The 22,843-nt window shown below is 41.4% G+C and overlaps 2 protein-coding genes across 12 annotated transcripts in view; both read right to left on the bottom strand.

The window, feature by feature from the left end:
• Positions 1–289: 289 nt before the first annotated feature.
• On the bottom strand, positions 290–5,702 carry vdac2 (voltage-dependent anion channel 2). Its single transcript, XM_040178685.2, has 9 exons — positions 5,359–5,702; positions 4,323–4,394; positions 4,166–4,215; positions 3,432–3,584; positions 3,269–3,321; positions 2,282–2,509; positions 1,586–1,736; positions 1,435–1,492; positions 290–1,248 (listed from the first exon to the last, which is right to left on the bottom strand). Exons 2-9 carry the CDS (start codon positions 4,387–4,389, stop codon positions 1,157–1,159), a joined length of 852 nt encoding a protein of 283 aa, XP_040034619.2. The 5' UTR covers positions 4,390–4,394; positions 5,359–5,702; the 3' UTR covers positions 290–1,156.
• Positions 5,703–6,755: 1,053 nt separating this feature from the next.
• Positions 6,756–22,843, bottom strand: part of LOC120820825 (obscurin) — a 44,771-nt gene continuing 28,683 nt past the window's right edge. For 5 of the 11 annotated variants that reach the window (XM_078104477.1, XM_078104478.1, XM_078104481.1 and 2 more), the window contains 10 exons: positions 19,670–19,984; positions 19,246–19,548; positions 9,374–9,688; positions 8,939–9,241; positions 8,714–8,801; positions 8,405–8,505; positions 8,264–8,298; positions 7,827–7,883; positions 7,619–7,693; positions 6,756–7,462 (listed from right to left, as the gene is read on the bottom strand). In XM_078104477.1, the coding sequence (XP_077960603.1) occupies positions 7,412–7,462; positions 7,619–7,693; positions 7,827–7,883; positions 8,264–8,298; positions 8,405–8,505; positions 8,714–8,801; positions 8,939–9,241; positions 9,374–9,688; positions 19,246–19,548; positions 19,670–19,984 (1,643 nt within the window). In that variant the 3' untranslated portion in view covers positions 6,756–7,411. Of the gene's footprint in view, positions 7,463–7,618; positions 7,694–7,826; positions 7,884–8,263; positions 8,299–8,404; positions 8,506–8,713; positions 8,802–8,938; positions 9,242–9,373; positions 9,689–16,530; positions 16,917–17,944; positions 18,015–18,147; positions 18,205–18,565; positions 18,601–18,704; positions 18,806–19,018; positions 19,095–19,245; positions 19,549–19,669; positions 19,985–22,843 lie in introns of those variants that run through there. The other 6 variants (XM_078104479.1, XM_078104484.1, XM_078104482.1 and 3 more) reach the window with 6 other exon arrangements.

The raw sequence follows: 22,843 nt of genomic DNA on the forward strand, positions 1-22,843 counted from the left end.
TGCTCACACGCTGCTTCTGATTGATCCACTGTACTCAGTCACCCGCAGCAGTTTCCCTTCTGTGGCAAAACACACCTTCACTTACTACAGCGTTGCTGCTAGGCCATTGAAATCAAATGCTAAGGGGTGTCGTCGAAAATTAGCCCCATTGTTAATGACCTAAAGCGTCATCTAAAAAACATTTAACAAAAACAAAAAGTAGAAAAATGTGAAGATTAGTTTTGAGGCTACTTTTACTTTAAACATGTCATAAACTGTTTAAACAAATTCATTAAGCTCAAACGATACATTTGTGGAGTTCAAAGACTTTATTGATAATGTATACAAACACATAAGGACCTGCCAGACTTCCTGAGGGCTTTGTCACTGCCCAGTACAGGAGAGCACGTCCCAGGAGTGCAATTTTTAGTTACAACTCTTCCACACAACGATGATTTGGCATTACTGTGAACATTGCTCATGTACTCTTTAGCTGTCTGTTGCTACAGAGAGGAAGAAAAAAAATAAGTAATTCTGCATAGTCGGCCAAGTGTACAGTTTCCTTCAAACTTTCAGACCAGGTTTAAGGGAAGGTCACATGTGCAGCTTCAACAGATCACAAACCCCGACGGCCGGCATTAAACGTTACAGAGCTTTACTTTGTCCATGTGAACATGAACAGGAAGGGTGCCGCACTATTTAGGTATAAAGACACTAGTGTACTTAACACGGTTTGGAAATTAAAACTGAAGACGACAAAGGAATATCAGATGACAAGGATGGTAAAATCAGAAAGGTATGATAATGCTCACCACACTTAACAGTCAAATGATGTAGACCGCTTGGGAATAATCACAAGAAAGCCGCGCAGAGTTGATGACAGGCAAAGAATTCTATTGGATTTAATTATGGCATTGCTTGACGGAAAAAAAGACATGTTTTATAAATAATATGCCGCGAACTGTCTCCCGAATAGATGCAACTACAAAGTAAAAAGCCACAAAAGGTAAAATATACCAATGACAGAAGCACCAACTTGAAGAGGTACTTAACAAGTTGAGTTTGTCGTGGTAGCCTTTAAACCAACCTCTCCAAGACATCTCCTTGCTAGTTAGAGTTGGACATTTAAGGCCAGATTTTTCTGATATTCCAGAGTCCCTTGCAGCATGTTGACAGCTTAGGCTTCCAGCTCCAAGCCCAGACCCAGCTTGTGGCCTCCTGAGTTGATGTTCTTACCATCGACCAGGCCAGACAGGGTGAGTTTCACACCTGCACGGGGAAGAGGACCAACATTAGCAAATACAAAAATTACTCTTCTCAAACATGGGGGAGGGAATTGTTTGAAGCGCATTTGCTCAAAAATGCACTTCAAATTAAAATGCATTAGTCATCGATGGCAACATTTTTGGTAAACATCTTTCAGCCGGCCATGAACCTGCAGAAAGACCACCGTACCTGGTCTAAGAGTCTGGGTGTATCCAACACCAACCAGGCTATTGTTATTCACTTTAGCCTATGGAGAGAAGTAAAAAAGAAATTCAGTCGTGACAATCAATAACCACATTTTCAATGAGCCCATTCTAGAAGCCTCTGCTACACTACTCACGTTGACTGAGGCGTCCTTGTCCAGCTGGTATTTGGCGGCGATACCAAAGCGTGTGCTGTTGCTGCCAGCGGTCCAGGCCAGGTTGACTGACGTCTCCAGTTGGTCGCTCACCTTCTGGTAGATGGAGCCTCCAAACTCAGCGCCGTCATTGCTTCAAAAATTGAAAGCATACGTGAAATCTCATGCAACAGAAGATAACGTCTGGATTTTAAAGGGAGTTGGAGGTTTTACCATCAGTATGTATTTCTCCCCACACACACACACGTACTTATGAATATTGTAGCAGGTATGGTGATGATTGGCCGTCACTGGTTGGGAGGACGCAGGTACAGAAAACAACCCGGCCTTCCACCATGGATCACTACTTGATGGTGGTCTGGTTTATAGCCAAATCTTTTGATTGAAATATAACTACAGACAGCCCATTCTGTTTAAGGAATTAAAACATAGGCAGGTTGTCTTTTAGTCGGTTTTCAATCAGTTTAACAGTAGCTGGAATTTTCAAAAATTTGCAAATACTTGAGGTAATTAAAGCTGTGCATTTCCTATGTTGGAATGTCCCCATGTACCTTACACAAGTAACCCGTACATCTTTAGATAACGTCACTTCCATCTTCATAAGACAGTCTTATCAATTATATAAAAAAGCCCATAAAAATCTTATTCAAGAAATCACTACCTTATGTAAATACTCACACATTGGTGTGCAACTGGAAGTCTCCCGTCTTGTAGCCAATTGCAAAGTTGTTCTGGGTCATCTTGGACTTGGCAGTGTCGAAGCTCATCTGGTAACCGGCGAGCCATCCCTCGTAGCCGACGACGGCAGCGCCGTGGATGGTGGGGCCGGCGAAGTCAAAGTCGACGTCGCAGCCCACGTTAACGTACTCGCGCTTGTAGGCCGTCTTAACTTTGCCACTCTTCTTGCTGTTGAGGAGAAACAACTTTAACTGATGTCAAGTCAAATTAGGCATCAAGCAATACATAAGTGTGTTGGGTTTCCTTTGCCACAGCATGTTTTTAGGCAATTTGTTGCGATATAGAAATCTTGTTAAAATCAGATAGTGGCAATGCGCTCACTGTAAGAGCCGACAAATGTACGACATGGCAGAAATCCCGGCTTAGACACTGGGTATTGTAACTGCATTGCAGATAGAAATATAGTCTGCCCAGAAAACTTCCCAAACTTCCTTCAGAAAACCCAGGTTATACTGTAATATTTGAGGAAGAAACCATCTTTTTAGGTTGTCAAACAACTACTTATAAAAATCTCATGCACCCGTGTCTGTCCTCAAAAGCGTTATGAAAACCACCTTAAGAACCAGGAACGTGCTGGTGTTTACTTCCCAGCATGAGACTGCAACCGTGATACCTGCTATCCCGATGTGGCCACATAACCACAATCATCATCCAGTTAGTATGAAAGCAGTTACGCTTCCTCTGCTCAAACAAAGCAAACAGGTGGGCACACTGGTAAACATTGCATACGTGCAAAACACCAATCACAGTAACGTGATACAATGGACGTGTTCCATATTGGGACTGAGGTCACGTGGACGACCACCACACTCATCAGAAGCATGTATATCAGGTTGCTAAAATGACTCCGGTTGGAGTCAGAGGAAAAATCATACGGAGTTAACTTTTCATGAATTATTCATTTACATATTAGAACAATCCTCTTACCCAGTGTTTGGTGAGAAGGTGGTGTCAAAAGTCAACTTCAGTCCCTTGGCAATCTGTGAGAAATGGCAGAAAACAATTTGACATTCAGATGAATTGATGTTGGCATTCTTATTGGGCAGTCTTGTTAGATAACAACTGAACAATGAGTGACTATTTTCCTGACCTGATCTTCAACAGTGATTTCTGTTCCCAAGGTGTTGTCAGTGTTCCACTTCTCAGTGAAGGTCAGGCCATATTCAGCCCTCTTGTACTTGGTTTCCAAGTTACCCGCAACTTTGCTGGTATCAGTGTTGGAGGAACCAGTTGTTTTGAATTCCTGCAAGTGACAAATTTAAAGACATTCAAAAGAAAAACCGTGGCTGAAAAAACTTTAGATGAGAAGGAAGTCATAAAACGATCATTCAATTCGGCAGACAATCGCTTTGGCTGGCTATTGCAATTTCTCTCTTCCCCAAAAATATTGGAAGTTATCTTAAATCAGAAATAAAACTTGGGTGTGTAATTTTGACACCTGAAAACGGTCATTTTGATTTCATGTTTGAGTAGCTCAACAAGAAAACCAGTCGAGCCGTCGCAGATTTTGGCTTTTTAAATTCAAGTGTTTTCCCTTCCACCTTGATTACTATTGGGAATGAGGCTCAGACAAAACAAGCAATATCAAGGTGCTACCTTGTGGTTCACGACTTTCAGTTACTGTGGTTGAACTTAATTTCACTCACATTTCAGGTAAAGTGTTCTTCAACCAGCACAATGAGCTGGTGTAATAAAAATCACATTAACTTTTAAACTGCAAGAATCTACATTAGCCCACGCAACCGTAATCTGCTATTACATCACTTTAGTCTCTATGAAGTTTATTATAGTTTCTATTCTTAATGCAAAAGGAAATGAGCTTACCACTCCACTGGCTGATTTTGTCTTCACATCAAGCTTCACCAAACCAAATCCTGAAGAAAAACAATTGGTTTGTTTAACTTATTTCAAAGCTTAGAATATCAATTAGATTTGGCATTTTTACATCAGTGCCTCTTGTTTGAACTGTATGAAACCTTACCATAGCCTTTGTTGAAGATGTCCTTGGCAGACTTGCCCAGGTCAGCATAGCAAGGAGGCACAGCCATCGTATCTGTAGACAAAAAATACATTTTGTTCTCTTTGCGAGTATAGTTTATCCCCCCCACCTTGTCAAAATGCAATCTTTAATTTCACGACGGATATTGCATATGGTGAAGCTTTTATTCTTGAAGAAAAGAGGCCTGATTGACACGAAAATGTATATTACCAGTGTGGATGATATACCCGAGGGGAAAGCTAGCTTTACATTAGTGTGCATTCATAAGCAAACCATTGCCATGTTGTTACTAAGAAGCATGAGTGTTTGACGCAGACTGTTTCCCTGCATTGTATCGGACTGCCTATTAATATAGCATTATTCTTTTTAATGAGTTAAAAATGGTTGCGCTGGTTTGTTTACTTTCGCTTCCATAAAGTTGGTCGCACTTCAGATTCAACGAAGCGAAAGGATACCAGTTCTACAGGTACTCTCAGCAAGACAAGAACAAGTGCTTAACGGAAAGGTTACGGAGCCAGGACGGAGCCATTTTACCGTACCGAGGTGCCTATTTCAGGCGTGGCTCTTATAACACGAACGTGACTCGTGGACGGGAATATGGGCAGGGAGAGCTGGGCGTGGGAAGGCACGCATGTCGCGGCCAATTAACGTTAGTGGGACCAGTAATTGACGAGTTATCTTCCAGCTAACTCACTACTGCTAACTAGGCCCAATGTGGGGAGAGGTTAACAATACGATTTCTTAAGTTTTTAAAAGTCGTCAAAAGTTGATATAATAAAGTAGCTGTGCAAAATACCGACAGCGTTCTCCGCAGCGTGACAATTTGCGGGTAACTGACCCGCTGCTTTGACCTGTCATGTGTCAGCCGCAGCATGCCGAGTGCGGCTAGCTTAACGTTAGCTAATTTTGCTAGCTTGCAGAATGCCGGTTTGCGTGAAGAAAGCCAAAACACTAACGTTGCCCCACGCCCGTTGTGGCGTTGAATAACAGCGTCGAGCCGAATATATGGCTCTCTTACCAGTAGAGGATGAGGCGAGTCGTTAACTGAAGCGACTTTATCAGAGATGTTTCTGCACGGCCGAAGCAGGCGTCACCGGTAGAAGGGCGAGCTGAAGGAGACTCTGCTGCAACGTGATCCGGACCTATCACAGACCGGCCCAGGACCCACGGCGGCCGCACGAGTGCCTGTCTAAAAATGGTTTCACGTAATTTACCTCACGGTGGCGTTAGGCCTTCTTATTTAGTATAAACGATTGTCTGAGTATAAGAAGATTTGTGACAAATCAAGTCTATTTTCTGGGAAGTAATGCGGTTAAAAAAAAAAGAGGAAGAAGAGTGCCACCAGTTGGCCACAAGACTACCACCAGTTGGCCGCAGGATTTAGTTGGCAACTAAATAATTTCAATGTGGGATACTGGTACACTTATGTCTCTGTTATAACTAACTATAAATGGGGATGTGACAAGTAATGGAACTGGTACCTTGTGGCACTTTCTTACAACTAAGTCTAAACTGCGGTCAATTCAGCGGACATAAAACTACTTGGATCTCGTATATAAATATGAAAATGTATAAACATGAATACAGGGCTCTCGACTTTTCAAGAAACCTTGGAGTGACATTTTTGTCGCTGGGGCCAAGTCCTTTTTTCAGCGTGAGAAATTGGATGTGTGGCGGGAGTGCGTGACTAGAGAGCGACATGTGTGACTTGAGAGCCCTGAGAATATGACCAGGTGGCTTTGATGAAGAAAAAAAACGGAATAAGGAACTTCCGTTGATCAAGATCTTGATTCCGTTGATCAAGATCTTGATCAACACAGGTTCCTTATTCTGCAAACAATTGTTGTTTTTTAAAAAAGCTTCTTCCTCTGACCCAACATGTGTAGCAAGTTCATTTCCACACTTTTACTATTTTGTAATCTCATTTGTTCTCGGCCTGCAGCATGGATATTAGCAGCAGTGTCGGCTGAGGACACTTCATGTCATACGCATGGATTCATTTGTAACATAATTCACAGCAAACATTTTAAAGTAAACAGAGGGTTTACAAGTTCAAACATTTAAAAAATATAAGCTGAGAAGCGATCGTAGTCATAAACCGACTGAAGGAGGCAGTTGAACACATTAGATGGGTTTTTACAATGCTTTGACTAGTGGTTGCACTCCTAGCAGTAATCCCTGCAAGACAGATGAAAGGCAGCAAATAGGAAATTATTGGTATTTAAATAATACCAGAAAAAAGTATAGTGGGGCATAATTATCATTGTTGTTGGCTAATTCTTTACAGTTTTAACTGTTTTCCCCTATATTTTCTAACTTGTTTATCTATGTGACTCGTGCTGAGGACCCACACACCCTCACAGACCAGGAACTCTTACTGACACACATCCATAGAACACACTGGACAGATTCGGATTCTTCAATTCACAGATATTTATTGGAGCAACACACACACTAATAAACTGAGCTTTCTCTCAGACACTAATGAGGCGATGATACAACACTTTAGTTTATACATTTCTTTCATCATCCGATTGAGTGAAACCTCCCCCCTCTGTCCAAACAGAAAAACTGTCCTGATGTTTTCACACTACCCCCCCTTCACCAGCACCCCCGCCCTCTGTGCTACGTCGATGTCAGCCTGGCTTCCTCATTGCTGTCCGTTGACCCCGTCTCACACCCCCCGTTCTGTCTCCTCGCACCTACACACACACACACACACACACACACACACTCATGAGACCGTGTCCCACTGCTAGTGTCCCTGCACTACCTCTTCGTGGGCCTTTCAATCCTCAGACTCGTCCGTCTCCGTATCTCTACAACCTTCATGCTTGGAGTCTTATTATATCTGTCTGTGATCAGACATGCCATTTTAACGTAACATAATATTATTGTAAATTAGCATAAAATATGGAGGATTGGCTCTTTAAAATAAGCAAAATTAAAATGTTTTCTCATATCCTGGCAAACCCCCCTTTTTGTTTTAGTTAAACAATCAAAGAGAACTTGTAGAACATTATAAGTAGGGACAAGGTGGAACAAACAGGCGTCACGTGTGCTCAGCAGAACTAGTCCAAAGCCAATGTGCTGTATGTGACATTCTCCTCATCTGCTTCAACCTGTTGGGAAAACAACAACAAATGGGAAAATGGAAGAAGGAAAAGAATGTCTCATTCTGCAAAGAAAGTTCTAAAATCTAGTGTGACCAATAACAAAATTAAGTACTGAACAAAAGCGCGCCACAGTCAGTGCGTTTCGGTTTTCTTAATATTTACCCTTTGAACCCTTTGTTGCCTCATGGAAACCACAGTACTATACGTCACATCCACGTCCTGCTCAACATATGACCGCTGAGTAAAAGGAGTGAATTATATGAGGGAGAAGAACAAACTGGTTCTGTTTTTGAATAATTACACATTGTTTTATTTAGTTGCAATTGTGAATGGTATATGATTTATGATCATCTCTGCAGTCATGGATTACCTGGCTTGAAGGTTTCCTCCTGGGCTTCACGACACTGTATGTTACTTCCTCTTCAGCCTGCGCAGAAGGAACAAACCACAATTCAGAGGGTCCTTTAAACGTTCATAAATGTCCCGTAAATGTACTTTCCCACAGTTTCAATGAAACATCACTTTCAACAAAAAATGCAGCCTTGCTCAAATATTAAAAATAATATAAAGCAGAAATGACCATGGTTGGGACACAGCTCAGTTAATCTATCTGATCGTTAACTGTGATATCACATAAACATATTAGGTGTTAAGATGCAGTGTTGTTCAGTTAAACTTCTGCAAAGTCAAAGTTTTGCTCTTAAATGATCACCCTATCAATGTGATGTAAAGACATTTCCACTCTCAAAGAAGTGCCTTTATTCTGTGGTTCCTTCTTTTTGGTGAAAATACATTCATTCATCTTACCTCCTTCATTGCTGAAGATGCTGATTTATTCTGCTCTAAATGTGAAACAGTAAATAATCTGATTACTGTCCATGCAAATATAAAAACATAAAGAAAAAAATAAAATAACACAATTGTATTGATCAAAGTTCAGCTGCTTACTGTGTCTTTTCAACATGAGGCAGAAGCACAAGGCGACCATTAAAGTGAAGATCAACACACTCGTAAGGATGAGGGTTTCCGTTAGGCCAAATGAAGCATTTCTATATGAATAAAAACACAAAATGCAAAGAAATTAAATAGAATTCATCAATCGTATTACACACTACAACATGTTTTATTACCACTCAGTCTTCAAATTTAAATATTCCATATACTCCATTTAAATCCATATCCCTTTATAATTGTTATATTCACTATTAAATGGACACAGTTCTCTAAACACTGCATGTTAATTCAAAGCCTTCTAACCTGTTCTGTCCCTTCTGAACTGTCGTAGGTGTCGTTCCGGGTAAAAAGGTGGAGAGATTCTCTTTATGCGTTGTTTCTTGTAACGGTGCTTCATGTATTTAAAAAAAAAAGACATAAATATTTATTTCTTCTGTCTTCCATGTTTAATCAAAGGATCACAAATTCATTGACATTCACAAACATTCATCAGCCGATATGTTTCTCTTTTATAATTGTAGTACTTACTTGTGGTAGGTTGCTCAGTAACAGTCAGGCGCACAGGGAACTGGAGGTTTCCACTGACACATAAATACCAGCCGCTGCTCTCCGTCTTCAGTCCTCTCATAGTCACGCTGAAAACATTGGGGACATTTCTATCGATGGTGAACTCTGTTCCATCTATTGATCCAGACCGTTGAGTCACACAGGAGCTGCCCATCCTGCACCACCTCATTTCTCCAGGGTTACGCTGATGGTGGCATTTGATGGTTATGTCACCTCCTAGAAATGCTGTTTTCTCTTGATTATCCACGTAGAGACTGCGTGTACCTTCAGGGAAATCAAATAGAAAAATGGTGGAGTCCCAAAAACAAACATTGTCTAAAGACAATAATGAGACAGCCTAATTTTTTTTTGAGTGTAAAGGGCTTGAAGTGCTTGAATGTGCTTTAAGACTCTTACCTGTGGTGACTGACAGGTGAAAATAACCTCTGTCATCTCCTCCTCCATTAATCTCCACAGCACACCAGTAATGCGAGTCGCCATTTGTCAGTTCATTTACAGTCACAGTGAAGATTTTTTGGATTTTATCATCAGATATTGAAAACTTTGCTGAGTTCTTTTGGTCTGTTCTAACTGCAAAAGTGCAGTAGTTCCAATAATATCCTTTACACAAGTACTTCACATGGTTTGTATATTGTGAGGAATAGAGACACGGGATTGAGATTGAACCACCAGCCTTCACTGACACTTCACTGGCTCTTATGCTGTGAATTCCTGCAACAAGAAAATATACAACCGTTTACAACATTTCTCTTTCACATAAAAGAATAACATTTAATAACGAGACATATTCTGTGTTCCTCTCCTGTGTGACATTTAAACAAGTGTAGTATTTAATCACTCATTCCAACACACCTTTCCAGTAAGCCTGACTTAACAAACAAATAGAATTACCCTGTGACTGACCTGTGAGTCCAGCGAGGATGAGAAGAACTCTGAGAGGAACGTCCATGTCGGTTAGTGAGCCCAGTCGGACAGACAGCATCACGGGCTGCTGCGCGGACTAATTTGGTACTTCCTGACTTCCCTAAACATGCAATTGCAACTGTAACATCTCTCTTCCTCTTCCTTTTTAGATAGTTACGCTTATCTGGAGTAAAGTGGTTTACATTGACAGAAAAAAACAAGTAAAACACACAATAATAAAACACTTGAATTAAAAATAATAGTACTGATTTCTTTTTTTTTTAGTTTTCAGGTTTTATTTGCACAAAAATAAAGAGTAAGACCTGTTACGTTGTTTATTTTAATTTCTTTGACCCTGCCATTTCTTCATCATGCCCAACATTGCACCACACCCCAAAATTATCCAACTCAAATTAATCCAGATGTACTGGAGATTACTGATGAAGTGAAAATGTGAATGAAAGATATTGTGGCGGTATGTAGAGGATCACATTGAAGCCATTGTGTGGAGCATTGGGGATGAAAACATTTTTTATATCATTGATTCTGGGGTGAACTGTGTCTTTAAGGTTTGCTTTGGATCATGACAGTAAAGTAAGTCGAAACATTTAAACTGATAATCTCACTTCTTGAATTGTTGAAATTTATTTTGGTCCATATTCAAACTAGTGCTTTTGTGTGTCCAACAGTTTGTGCCAAATCATTATTTCAACACGCCTCTTACACACAATACTGAGTAGTTCTGAATGGTGAACGATACTCAGAATTCAGTGTACAGCAGGATTACTTCATCAGCTTCCAGGATTAATGTCCTCACATTCTCTGAATCTGTCGTGTGCTGTAGATCACACTTCATCCTACTGGTTCAGTCTAAGAAGACAACAAGCACAGAGAGGAGAACAGTAAATCATTACTGACTTACCATAAACTTATATACTGTAAAAGAGTTAAAAAAATGAATTTAGATGAATCCCATACACTTTTGTTGCACGCCATCCTTCATTACAATAGTACTATAAATCACTCTCTCTTCCGGTATATTTCTCTGCTTAATAAAATGTGCAGTCAGTAATACGATTTAAGCCGATTTGTTTTCAGCTGCTACTCACTTTTATACTGTGTTGAAGAAAATAAGAAGTAGTCATCTGGTTTACCTGCTGCTGGGCTGCTGCATGTTGAGTATCAGCAATGGTAGAGTAATGTGCGTCAGGATAAATCCCAATTTGTGAGCCCTATGAGGGATGAATTAGAAATTTGACGATAATCCCACATGTTAGTTCTTGTCACAGTAAACTCGTCTGGCTAATTTGAATTGGACCAGTCGTTTTGCATATCAAAGGTTTGCTCTGTTGGGAGTGTCGCCTGTGTTGTGTTGAAAACTGAATAAACGACAGGAGCCCATTCTAAATTAAACGAGATATATATATATATTTTTTAATGTGAACGAAAAATTCTGCTTAGGTATCAAGTATTCATATAGCGCAGGGCTGCTCAATAGCTCGATCGTGCCATCGATAAAAAAAATGCCGTGACGTCACATCCGCGGGAGATTACCGAAACTAATGCTAACGCTAACTAGCAATCCTTGCTTACTAACGGACGCATTTAATTTCATTCCAAAGCAACCCAGGCGGAGTCCAGTAAGGTAATGACCAAGAATGTACGGAATGCTTGTGACTTATGACCCTTCTTCTCAGGCACGTGCACAGACATTTTGGGGAGCAGGTGCTCAAATGAAAAGGGCACCCGTCGGCAAAAATGGCTGCTAAAGCTTGCATTGCCTGAAACCCGTTACAGCATTTCTGGCCTTTTTTCTCAGCGAATTGCGTCAGAGCTAAAAGCTGACATGACAACTAACGGTCGCGCTGCTGCAGTTCCCTGACCTTCTTCTTTTGGAGTCTCTCGGTTTCTTGGCATTATGCTGCCAATTTTGTAAATGAGATAAACAATGTTGTGCATAATAATTAAGAGTGACTTACCTAATCTCTACAAAGCTGACAACACACACACACATTTTTGAAGGATAAGCAGCATGACACTAATAGTATACCACAATATACCTCACTGCTGTTGTTTAGCTCAACTTAAGACCTACCTTTGCTTTTAATAATTCAATTCAATTCAACAAAACTAGTGAACTTTTCTAATTTGTAGAACAGTAAAACTGCCTTCAAATGACACGTCTACAGACAGACAGACATAGAATCTCTATCTCCCTCAAACATCAAACATCAAGGCTTTGTCAAGCGAGGCTTTGAAATCACGGATTTTGTTTTCTGTTATTTCATTTTTTTTGGAAACATTCTCAAAAGAACTGAAATAAATGCCGGTCAGACAATGGCGTAACCATGGTTTAGACATTGGGGTCCAAATGAATACCATTCCCCATATTATTATTTTTTGTTAAGTGCATGGCCTACAATTCTATATTTCTATATGTAAATTCGCACATTTAAAACATAGTTTTGAGGACGACATTGACCATTTAAATTCACATCTAAAGGAATAGTGTAATTTCTCTGTGACAGTAACTGCCCCTCCACTTTGTTTTGGTGAGTTGCTTACTATTTACTGACCTTAAACACACCTACCAATTACAATTATGCTTTTCCAGTAGTACTGTAGCAAATAGGATCGCTTCCAATGGAAAAAGGAGGACCACTTACTTAGCTACATACTTAAAATCACTGTCTATGTGCAATACTAAATTGCATTAAATTTCACATTAATTTCTCACCTGATCATCTGCATGTCAAGAGATCGTCCCTGTCTGGCCACTGATTTCATCTTGCCTGTCTCTCTGTGACGCCTGCATTGTGATCACGCGCCATTTCCTCAGAAAAACAGCGACTCTTGTTTTTATAATACTACTCGTTTTATTTGCTTACACATTTAGCTCGGAATCAAGTTACTTACTGTCTGAAAAAAAAACGTGAAATCCTAAATCCTAAAATCCTCCATTACTCTACCCTAAGGTGTCAAACTCATTTCAGGTTCGCGCCAGTTACTGCCCACTTCGACCAAACGCGGGCCGGCTGTACGGTCCATATGTCCTACATAGATATATTTTACATATTCTCTGCTGTATATTTGGGGGGCAGATTGGTACCTTTTCAATATTTGTGGGGGACACGACCCCCCCCAAAGAATACGTGGTTACGCCGATGCGGTCAGATATCAAAACACACTTGCGGGGAATTGATGGCAGAGAGAGTAATTTTTATTTTAAATATTGATGAATGAAGAAAAAAAAGGGCTTGAGCAGAAGGGGCACTTTTCTCATCCAGGGCAAAAGGGCAGGTGCTTGAGCACCACTAGGGGTCCATCTGTTCACGTGGCTGACTTCTTCTGACTGATCAGAGTTGTTTTATTCACATCGACTCGTTTGGCGCTGTTGCCGCTCCACACACGTCCAGCACCTCGTCACAGGAGGTCTCTGGAACTGCCAGTCAGCGACTCGCAAGGCTGACTTCATCTCCGGCTTCGCTATCCAGCAGTCACTGGACTTCCTCGCTCTGACCGAGACCTGGATCACACCTGAGAACACATCCACCCCAGCCGCTCTCTCCTCCGCCTTCTCCTTCAGCCACACTCCCAGGCCCACTGGTAGGGGTGGTGGCACAGCTCTACTCATTTCACCCAAATGGAGCTTTTCTCTCTACCCTCTACCACCATCCACCCCATTGTCCTTTGAATTCCATGCTGTAACAATCACTCACCCGGTACAATTAACCATCATTGTCCTCTACCGTCCGCCAGGCTCCTTAGGTCATTTCTTGGAAGAACTGGACATTCTCCTGTCTAATTTCCCCGAAAATGGACCTCCGCTCATCCTCCTGGGTGACTTCAACATCCAGACAGAGAAGTCACCTGATCTCTTACACCTACTTTCTTCCTTCGCTCTGTCACTCAGTCCCTCTCCTCCTACTCACAAAGCCGGCAATCACCTTGACTACATCTTTACTAGAAACTGCTCTACCACTAACCTCTCTGTAACTCCACTTCATGTGTCTGATCACTTCTTCATCTCTTACTCCCTTCCACTCTCTATAACTAACAAACCTCCCTCATTGACTAACTCTATACCGGCTCGTCGCAATATTCGCTCCCTCTCTCCCTCCTCGCTGGCATCCTCTGTTCTATCAGCTCTCCCTTCAACTGACTCCTTCTCACTCTTGCACCCAAACGCTGCTGCAGAGTCTCTCCTCTCAACTCTTTCCTCCTCTCTAGACTCTCTCTGCCCTCTTACGACACGACGGACTGGCAAATCCCCTCCGGCTCCGTGGCTGTCTCAACCGGTCCGTGCCATGAGAGCCACCATGCGAGCGTCGGAAAGGAAATGGCGTAAATATAAACGACCTGACGACCTGCTCGAATTTCAATCTCTCCTCTCCTCGTTTTCTGCTTCTATCTCTGCTGCCAAAAGCTCTTTCTACCAATCCAAAATTGAATCCTCATTCTCTAACCCCAAAAAACTCTTCTCGATCTTCTCCAATCTCCTCGAACCCCCTACCCCTCCTCCCCCCTCCACCCTTCTTCCGGGAGACTTTGTCAACTACTTCACCAAGAAAATAGCTGACATACGCTCCTCCTTCTCTAACCCACCTCCTACTTCTCGCGTCCCACCGACCTCACCTCTTTCGCCCTCACTTTCCTCTTTCACCGCCCTCTCTCCTAACCAAATTCTTACCCTAGTAACCTCTGCCCGTCCGACCACCTGCCCTCTTGACCCCATTCCATCACATCTTCTACAATCTATTGCACCTGACCTTCTTCCGTTCCTCACCTGTCTCATCAACAACGCTCTGATATCTGGCTGTTTTCCCAATTCTCTGAAGGAGGCAAGAGTCAACCCTCTCCTGAAGAAACCCACCCTCAACCCTTCTGAAGAAAACAACTACAGACCGGTCTCTCTTCTTCCCTTTTTGTCCAAAACCCTTGAACGTGCTATCTTTAATCAACTCTCCTCTTATCTCCACTGTAACAACCTCCTTGACCCCCACCAGTCAGGTTTCAAGGCAGGCCACTCCACAGAGACTGCTCTCCTTGCTGTCTCTGAGCAACTCCACACTGCTAGAGCCGCCTCTCTCTCCTCTGTCCTCATCCTTCTGGACCTCTCTGCTGCATTTGACACAGTCAACCACCAGATCCTTATTTCCTCCCTTCAGGAACTTGGTGTCACAGGCTCTGCTCTCTCCCTTCTCTCGTCCTACCTCGATGGTCGCACCTACCGGGTAACCTGGCGAGGATCTGTGTCGGAACCTTGTCCTCTTACTACTGGAGTTCCTCAGGGTTCCGTGCTGGGTCCCCTCCTGTTTTCGCTTTACACAAACTCTCTTGGCACTGTCATTCGCTCGCATGGCTTCTCTTACCACAGCTATGCCGATGACACCCAACTAATTCTCTCCTTCCCTCACTCGGACACCCAGGTGGCGGCTCGGATCTCTGCCTGTCTAACTGACATCTCTCAGTGGATGTCCGCCCACCATCTGAAAATCAACCCCGACAAGACTGAACTACTTCTCTTTCCCGGAAAAGATTCGCTTACCCAGGACCTGACAGTCAAATTTGGGAACTCCGTACTAACGCCCACCTCGACCGCTAAGAACCTCGGCGTCACACTCGACAGCCAACTCTCCCTGACTCCCAACATTGCCGCGACAACGCGATCCTGTAGATACACGCTCTACAATATCAGGAGAATACGTCCCCTTCTCACTCAGAAGGCAGCGCAGGTACTGATTCAGGCTCTTGTCATCTCCCGCCTGGACTACTGCAACTCCCTCCTGGCAGGTCTCCCTGCCACCGCCATTCGACCTCTGCAGCTCATTCAGAATGCAGCAGCTCGACTGGTCTTCAACCTTCCGAAATTCTCCCACACTACTCCACTCCTCCGCTCTCTTCACTGGCTACCGGTGGCCGCCCGCATCCAGTTCAAAACATTGGTGCTCACGTACCATGCTGTGAATGGATCGGGTCCAGCTTACATCCAGGACATGGTCAAACCCTACATCCCAACCCGCACTCTCCGCTCTGCATCTGCAAAACTACTCGTCCCTCCCTCACTGAGAGCAAAACACTCAACTAGGTCTCGACTCTTCGCTGTCCTTGCGCCGAAATGGTGGAACGAGCTCTCTGAAGACACCAGGACCGCAGAGAGCCTTCACATCTTCCGCCGCAAACTAAAGACACACCTCTTCAGACTCTACCTCGACTAAAGACTAACAAATTGTAGCACTTAAATTGTACTTGTAACGTCACTCATCTATAGCAAATTGTAAATTGGCTTATTTGAGGAAATTGCACTTTCTTGTTTCTTGTTCTCCTGAGTTTGTACCCTATGGTTGAATGCACTTTTTGTACGTCGCTTTGGATAAAAGCGTCAGCTAAATGACATGTAATGTAATGTTGGAGCGCGTCGCCGCTACTATTCACCGCTACAGCAGAACACTGCATTCCGAGGTCAGCCTTGGTTTTACGCTATGGTGGAGGCCAACAAGGGATACGAGTTAATGTACAGGAGCAGAACTATAACATTACTTAAATCTCGTATATAAATATGAAAATGTATAAACATGAATATAACCAGGTGGCTTTGATGAGCGCTGTCAGACCAGGACTTTAAAAAGGACTCAGGGGCAGAAGGGTGGACATATTAGGTCGTCTTTATTAGGCTCTCCCACACTGGATGAAATAAACAGCTATGAAAAAAGCTATTAACAAAATCTGAAAGAAATGATCTATAAACAGAAAATCACTCTTCACAGAGGAATACATAAAGAAAACTCAAAATCGCTCCATTAGGAGGAAAACCAAAAATGCTATGAAAAAACTCAAGGTCATTTTTAAGTAAACTTGTAAACAAAAAATCACTCGTGAGGAGGCGAGGCGAGGCTCACTGCGTCTGTGGTGGCAGGCTTGGGCAGACGGAAGGGAGGCGCAAACTATAAGACACATGAGGGCAATGGGAAGCAGGTGGACACAATCAGGAATCAGGGAAGACAATTCGACTGGTGACACATGAGGGGCAAGTGACCTGAAACGAGAGGAAGGTTAATCTTTCAAAACGGGAAATGACAAGACAAAACCCCAACTTGACGTCCCCGCGGTGTGACAAGTGCAGGGGGACAGTGGTTAAAACGGAATAAGGAACCTCCGTTTATCAAGATCGTTGTTGGTTTTAAAAAAAAAAAAGCTTCTTCCTCTGACATGTGTAGCAAGTACATTTCCCCACTTTATCTGTTTTGTAAGATCATCTGTTCTCGGCCTGCAACATGTTGATTAGCAGCAGTGTCATGGATTCATTAGTAACATTGTTCACATTTTAAAGTAAACAGAGGGTTTACAAGTTCAAACATTTAGGAAATATATAAGCTGAGAAGCGATCGTAGTCATAAACCGACTGAAGGAGGCAGTACAGTACTGTTTGAACACATTATATAGGTTTTTATCAACAGGTTTTACAATGCTTTGACTAGTGGTTTCACTCCTGGCAGTAATCCCTGTGCGCCAAATGAAAAGCTAGCAAATAAGAAATTATTGGTATTTAAATAATACCAGAAGAAAGTATGTATGGGCATAATTATCATTGTTGTTGTTGGCTATGTTCTCCTACTGTATATTGTCTAACTGGTTTATCTGACTCGTGCTGAGGACCCACACTTCCACAGAACACATTTATTGGAGCAACACACACTCGAATAAACTGAGCTTTTCTCTCAGACACTAACGAGGCGATGATTCAACACGTTAGATTATACATTTCTTTCGGTTGAGTGAAACCCTCCCCCTCTGTCCTAACCTAAGAAAATGTAATGTTATTGGAAATGAGCATGAAATATGGATGATTGGCTCTTTAAAAAAAGAAAAACCGAAATGTTTTCTCATCTAAGACAACTTCTCATCTTTGCCCTTTTTCACAAGTCGGGTTTCTCTCTGCTCTCTCTGTGAGAATAATGTGAGCTTTAATGATAATGAATTTGCTTCTTTCTAAATAGATAACAAAGTTAAGTACTGAACAAAAGAACGTCACAGTGAGTGAGTTTCGGATTTCTTTATATATACCTTTTGAACCCTTTGTTGCCTCATGGAAACCACAGAACTATAATTCCTCATCCTGCTCAACATATGACTGCTGGGTAAAAAAAGTAAATTATATGAGGGATAAGAACAAACAGGTTCTGTTTTTGATTAATTACACATTGTTTTATTTAGTTGCAATTGTGAATGGTATATGATTTATGATCATCTCTGCAGTCATGGATTACCTGGCTTGAAGGTTTCCTCCTGGGCTTCACCACACTATGTGTTACTTCCTCTTCAGCCTGCGCAGAAGAAACAAACCACAATTCAGAGGGTCCTTTAAACGTTCATAAATGTCCCGTAAATGCACTTTCCCACAGTTTCAATGAGACATCACTTTCAACAAAAAATCAGCCTTGCTCAAATATAAAAAATAATACAAAGCAGAAATGACCATGGTTGGGACACAGCTCAGTTAATCTATCTGATCGTTAACTGTGATATCACATCAACATATTAGGTGTTAAGATGCAGTGTTGTTCTTTATCATTTGCACTTAAATGATCACCCTATCAATGTGATGTAAAGACATTTCCACTCTCAAAGAAGTGCCTTTATTCTGTGGCTCCTTCTTTTTGGTGAAAATACATTTATTCATCTTACCTCCTTCATTGCTGAAGATGCTGATTTATTCTGCTCTAAATGTGAAACAGTAAAGTTTCTGATTACTGTCCATGCAAATATAAAAACAAACAAAAAAATGAAATCACACAATTGTATTGATCAAAGTTCAGCTGCTTACTGTGTATTTTCAACATGAACCAGAAGAACAAGGCGGACAATAAAGTGAAGATCAAAACCCTCGTAAGGATGAGGGTTTCCGTTAGGCCAAATGAAGCAATTCTATGTGAATAAAAACACAAAACGCAAAGATATTAAATAGAATTCATCAATCGTATTACACACTACAACATGTTTCATCACCACTAAGTCTTCAAATTTATATCTACTATATATTCCATTTGAATACATTTCCCCTGATAATTATAGAGTTATATTCACCATTAAATGGACACAGTTCTTTAAATACTGCATGTCAATTCAAAGCCTTCTAACCTGTTCTGTCGCTCCTGATCTGTCGTAAGTGTCGTTGTGGGTAAAAAGGTGGAGACATTCTCTTGTAACGGTGTTTCTTGTATATTTTTAAAAAAAAGACAAGAATAAGTAAAACAAAAATATTTTTTCTTTCTGTCTTCAATGTTTAATCAAAGGATCACAAATTCATTGACATTCACAAACATTCATCAGCCGATATGTTTCTTTTTTATAATTGCAGTACTTACTTGTGTTAGGTTGCTCAGTAACAGTCAGGCGCACAGGGAACTGGAGGTTTCCACTGACACATAAATACCAGCCGCTGCTCTCCGTCTTCAGTCCTCTCATAGTCACGCTGAAAACATTGGGGACATTTGTATCGATGGTGACCTTAGTTCCATCTATTGATCCAGACGGTTGATTCACACAGGAGCTGCCCATCCTGCACCACCTCATTTCTCCAGGGTTACGCTGATGGTGGCATTTGATGGTTATGGCACCTCCTAGAAATGCTGTTTTCTCTTGATTATCCACGTAGAGACTGCGTGTACCTTCAGGGAAATCAAATAGAAAAATGGTGGAGTCCCAAAAACAAACATTGTCTAAAGACAATAATGAGACAGCTTAATTCTTTGTGAGTGTAAAGGGCTTGAAGTGCTTTAAGACTCTTACCTGTTGTGACTGACAGGTGAAAATAATCTCCGTCATCTACTCCTCCATCAATGTCCACAGCACACCAGTAATACAAGTCGTCATTTGTCAGTTTATTTACAGTCACAGTGAAGATTTTTTGGATTTTATCATCAGATATTGAAAACTTTGCTGAGTTGCTTTGGTCTGTTCTAACTTCATAAGTGCAGGAGATCCAATAATATCCTTTACACAAGTACTTCACATGGTTTGTATATTGTGAGGAATAGAGACACGGGATTGAGATTGAACCACCAGCCTTCACTGACACTTCACTGACTCTTATGCTGTGAATTCCTGCAACAAGAAAATATACAACCGTTTACAACATTTCTCATTCACATAAAAGAAGAACATTTAATAATGAGACATATTCTGTGTTCCTCTCCTGTGTGATATTTAAACAAGTGTAGTATTTAATCACTCATTCCAACACACCTTTCCAGTAAGCCTGACTTAACAAACAAATAGAATTACCCTGTGACTGACCTGTGAGTCCAGCGAGGATGAGAAGAACTCTGAGAGGAACATCCATGTCGGTTAGTGAGCCCAGACGGACAAACAGCATCACGGCTGCTGCGCGGACTAATTTGGTACTTCCCGACTTCCCTAAACATGCAATTGCAACTGTAACATCTCTCTTCCTCTTCCTTTTTAGATAGTTACGCTAATCTGGAGTTAAGTGTTTTACATTGATAGAAAAAAACAAGTAAAACACACAATAATAAAACACTTGAATTAAAAATAATAGTATTGACTTCTTTTTTTAATTTTCAGGGGGGTTTTGCACAAAAATAAAGAGTTAGACCTATTACATTGTCAACTTTAATTTCTTTGATTCTGCCATTTCTCATTTATGCACAACATTGCACCACACCCCAAAGTTATCCAACTCAAATGAATCCAGATGTGCAGGAGATTACTGATGAAGTGAAAATATGAATGAGAGATATTGTGGCGGTATGTAGAGGATCACATTGAAGCCATTGTTTGGAGCATTGGGGATGAAAACATTGTTTATATCATTGATTCTGGGGTGAACTGTATCTTTAAGGTTTGCTTTGGATCATGACAGTAAAGTAAGTCGAAACATTTAAACTGATAATCTCACTTCTTGAATTGTTCAATTTATTCTGGTCCATATTCAAACTAGTGCTTTTGTGTGTCCAACAGTTTGTGCTAAATCATTATTTCAACACGTCTCTTACACACATTACTGAGTATTACTGAATGTTGAACGATACTCTGAATTCAGTGCACAGCAGGAAAAAATTTGGAGTCAGTGATACGATTTAAGCCAATTTGTTTTCACTTGCTACTCACAGACACTGTCCCCACTGTCACAATTTCACTGTGAATTCATGAATAACCACACCGACTGTTATTTTACAGTGGTTGGATCAAATGAATTTTGAATGACCATCAGTTCGTTTTTTAAATAAAAACACAATGTTAATGATACATATTAGTGTCTTGTGCTCAATTAAAGTACAGGACTCAAACAGCAATAGAGAAACAATATCTTAATAAATATAAATCAGGCCCAGATAGATGTATTGCATTCCAACTATAGTTTAGCACTTACCCATCAGTCTAGCAAGTATTAGGTGAAAAACATACTGAGAAGTCATGCTTGCATCCAGCTCCAGAACGAAATGTCACTTTCACTTTCTGTATTGTGGTTGTTGACTGTAACTCTGTTGCTTCCTCATTTTATGCGTTTATTCATCGTCTTATAATCAATTGGTCATATTTGTTTGGTTAAATATTTGATTATGGGTGGGGACTACACACATCTACATTGTTTAGCTTACATCACAAAACAAAAGGTATTAAAGAGGGAAAATAAATGATAACCTTACATTGACCAGAGTCAGTTTGTCTTTAACCTCATACTGACCTGAGGTCAGTGCGAAAAGAAAGTTTGCAGAGAGGCTGTCTTTAACCTTGCGGTGGCGAACACCAGTTCGGAAAGAAAATGTGAGGGGGGGGACTCACAGTCGACACCTGTGGGGACCCCTGTGGTGTCTGTGGCTTGGCCAATCAGATCTCAGAGCTGTTTCACCCACAGAGAGAGAGATCACGCCTGGGTGTGAAGGAACACTCCTTTCGGGGGTCTTATGTCCTGCAGCAGAACACTGCATTCGGAAGTCAGCCTTGGTTTTACGCTATGGTGGAGGCCAACAAGGGATCAGAGTTATTGTACAGGAGCAATACTGCTTTATATTTTCAATTATTATTGGGTGCCTGAATTATTTCCATTACATTAAAAATAAGTTAAAAAATCACTTAAATCTCCTGTATAAATATGAAAATGTATAAACATGAATTTAACCAGGGGTCTCTGATGAGTGGAGGGGGACAGTGGTTAAAAATGGAGTAAGGAACCTCCGTTGATAAAGAGAGTTGTTTGTTTTTCAAAAGAAGCTTCTTCCTCTGACTCAACTGTCATGAATCAGACCTCTAGCTCCCTCTGATGGCCACTGGAGGGCCCCATCACCTGAGCATTGACTTCCCGGACTCCATTTCCCATGAAGCCCGTACAGAGACTAATCACCGGCACATTTCCCATTATCTGCTCTACTTAAGCAGCATTCACACTCATACTCATTGTCAAGTATTGATTTGCCCCCGGCTGACACTTTTAAGCAGCAGTGTCATGGATTCATTTGTAACATTGTTCACATTTTAAAGTAAACAGAGGGTTTACAAGTTCAAACATTTAAGAAATATCTATTTCTACTCCTCATCATTTCCCTTTTTCACGAGTCGGGTTTCTCTCTGCTCTCTGTGTCAGAATAATGTGAACTTTAATGCTATTTGTTGAGTTGCGTTACTCGCATTCTTGCAGCTAACGTTGCATTCGGAGGAAAAGAGCGGACGATTCAGATGAGCCATCTTTAGCCGTCTTCGGCATATTTATTTCACGAGCTGCCGCTGACACATCAGTCTCACGGTCAGACAGCCTTCATTACTTCTTCATATAAAACGGCAAAAACATTTTGGGACAAACAAAACAGCAAAGCAAACGAGTTCCCCCTTGTGGCTCATGCACAACACAGATCAGCACTGTACTACACCATCACCACAACTGAGGACATAATGAACATATCCCAACACTATTGAATAATGACACAACATTTAAAGCCAAGAGTT

This window comes from Gasterosteus aculeatus, chromosome 6 (assembly GCF_964276395.1).
Source record: "Gasterosteus aculeatus chromosome 6, fGasAcu3.hap1.1, whole genome shotgun sequence".
In the NCBI taxonomy this organism is placed as follows: Eukaryota; Metazoa; Chordata; class Actinopteri; order Perciformes; family Gasterosteidae; genus Gasterosteus; species Gasterosteus aculeatus.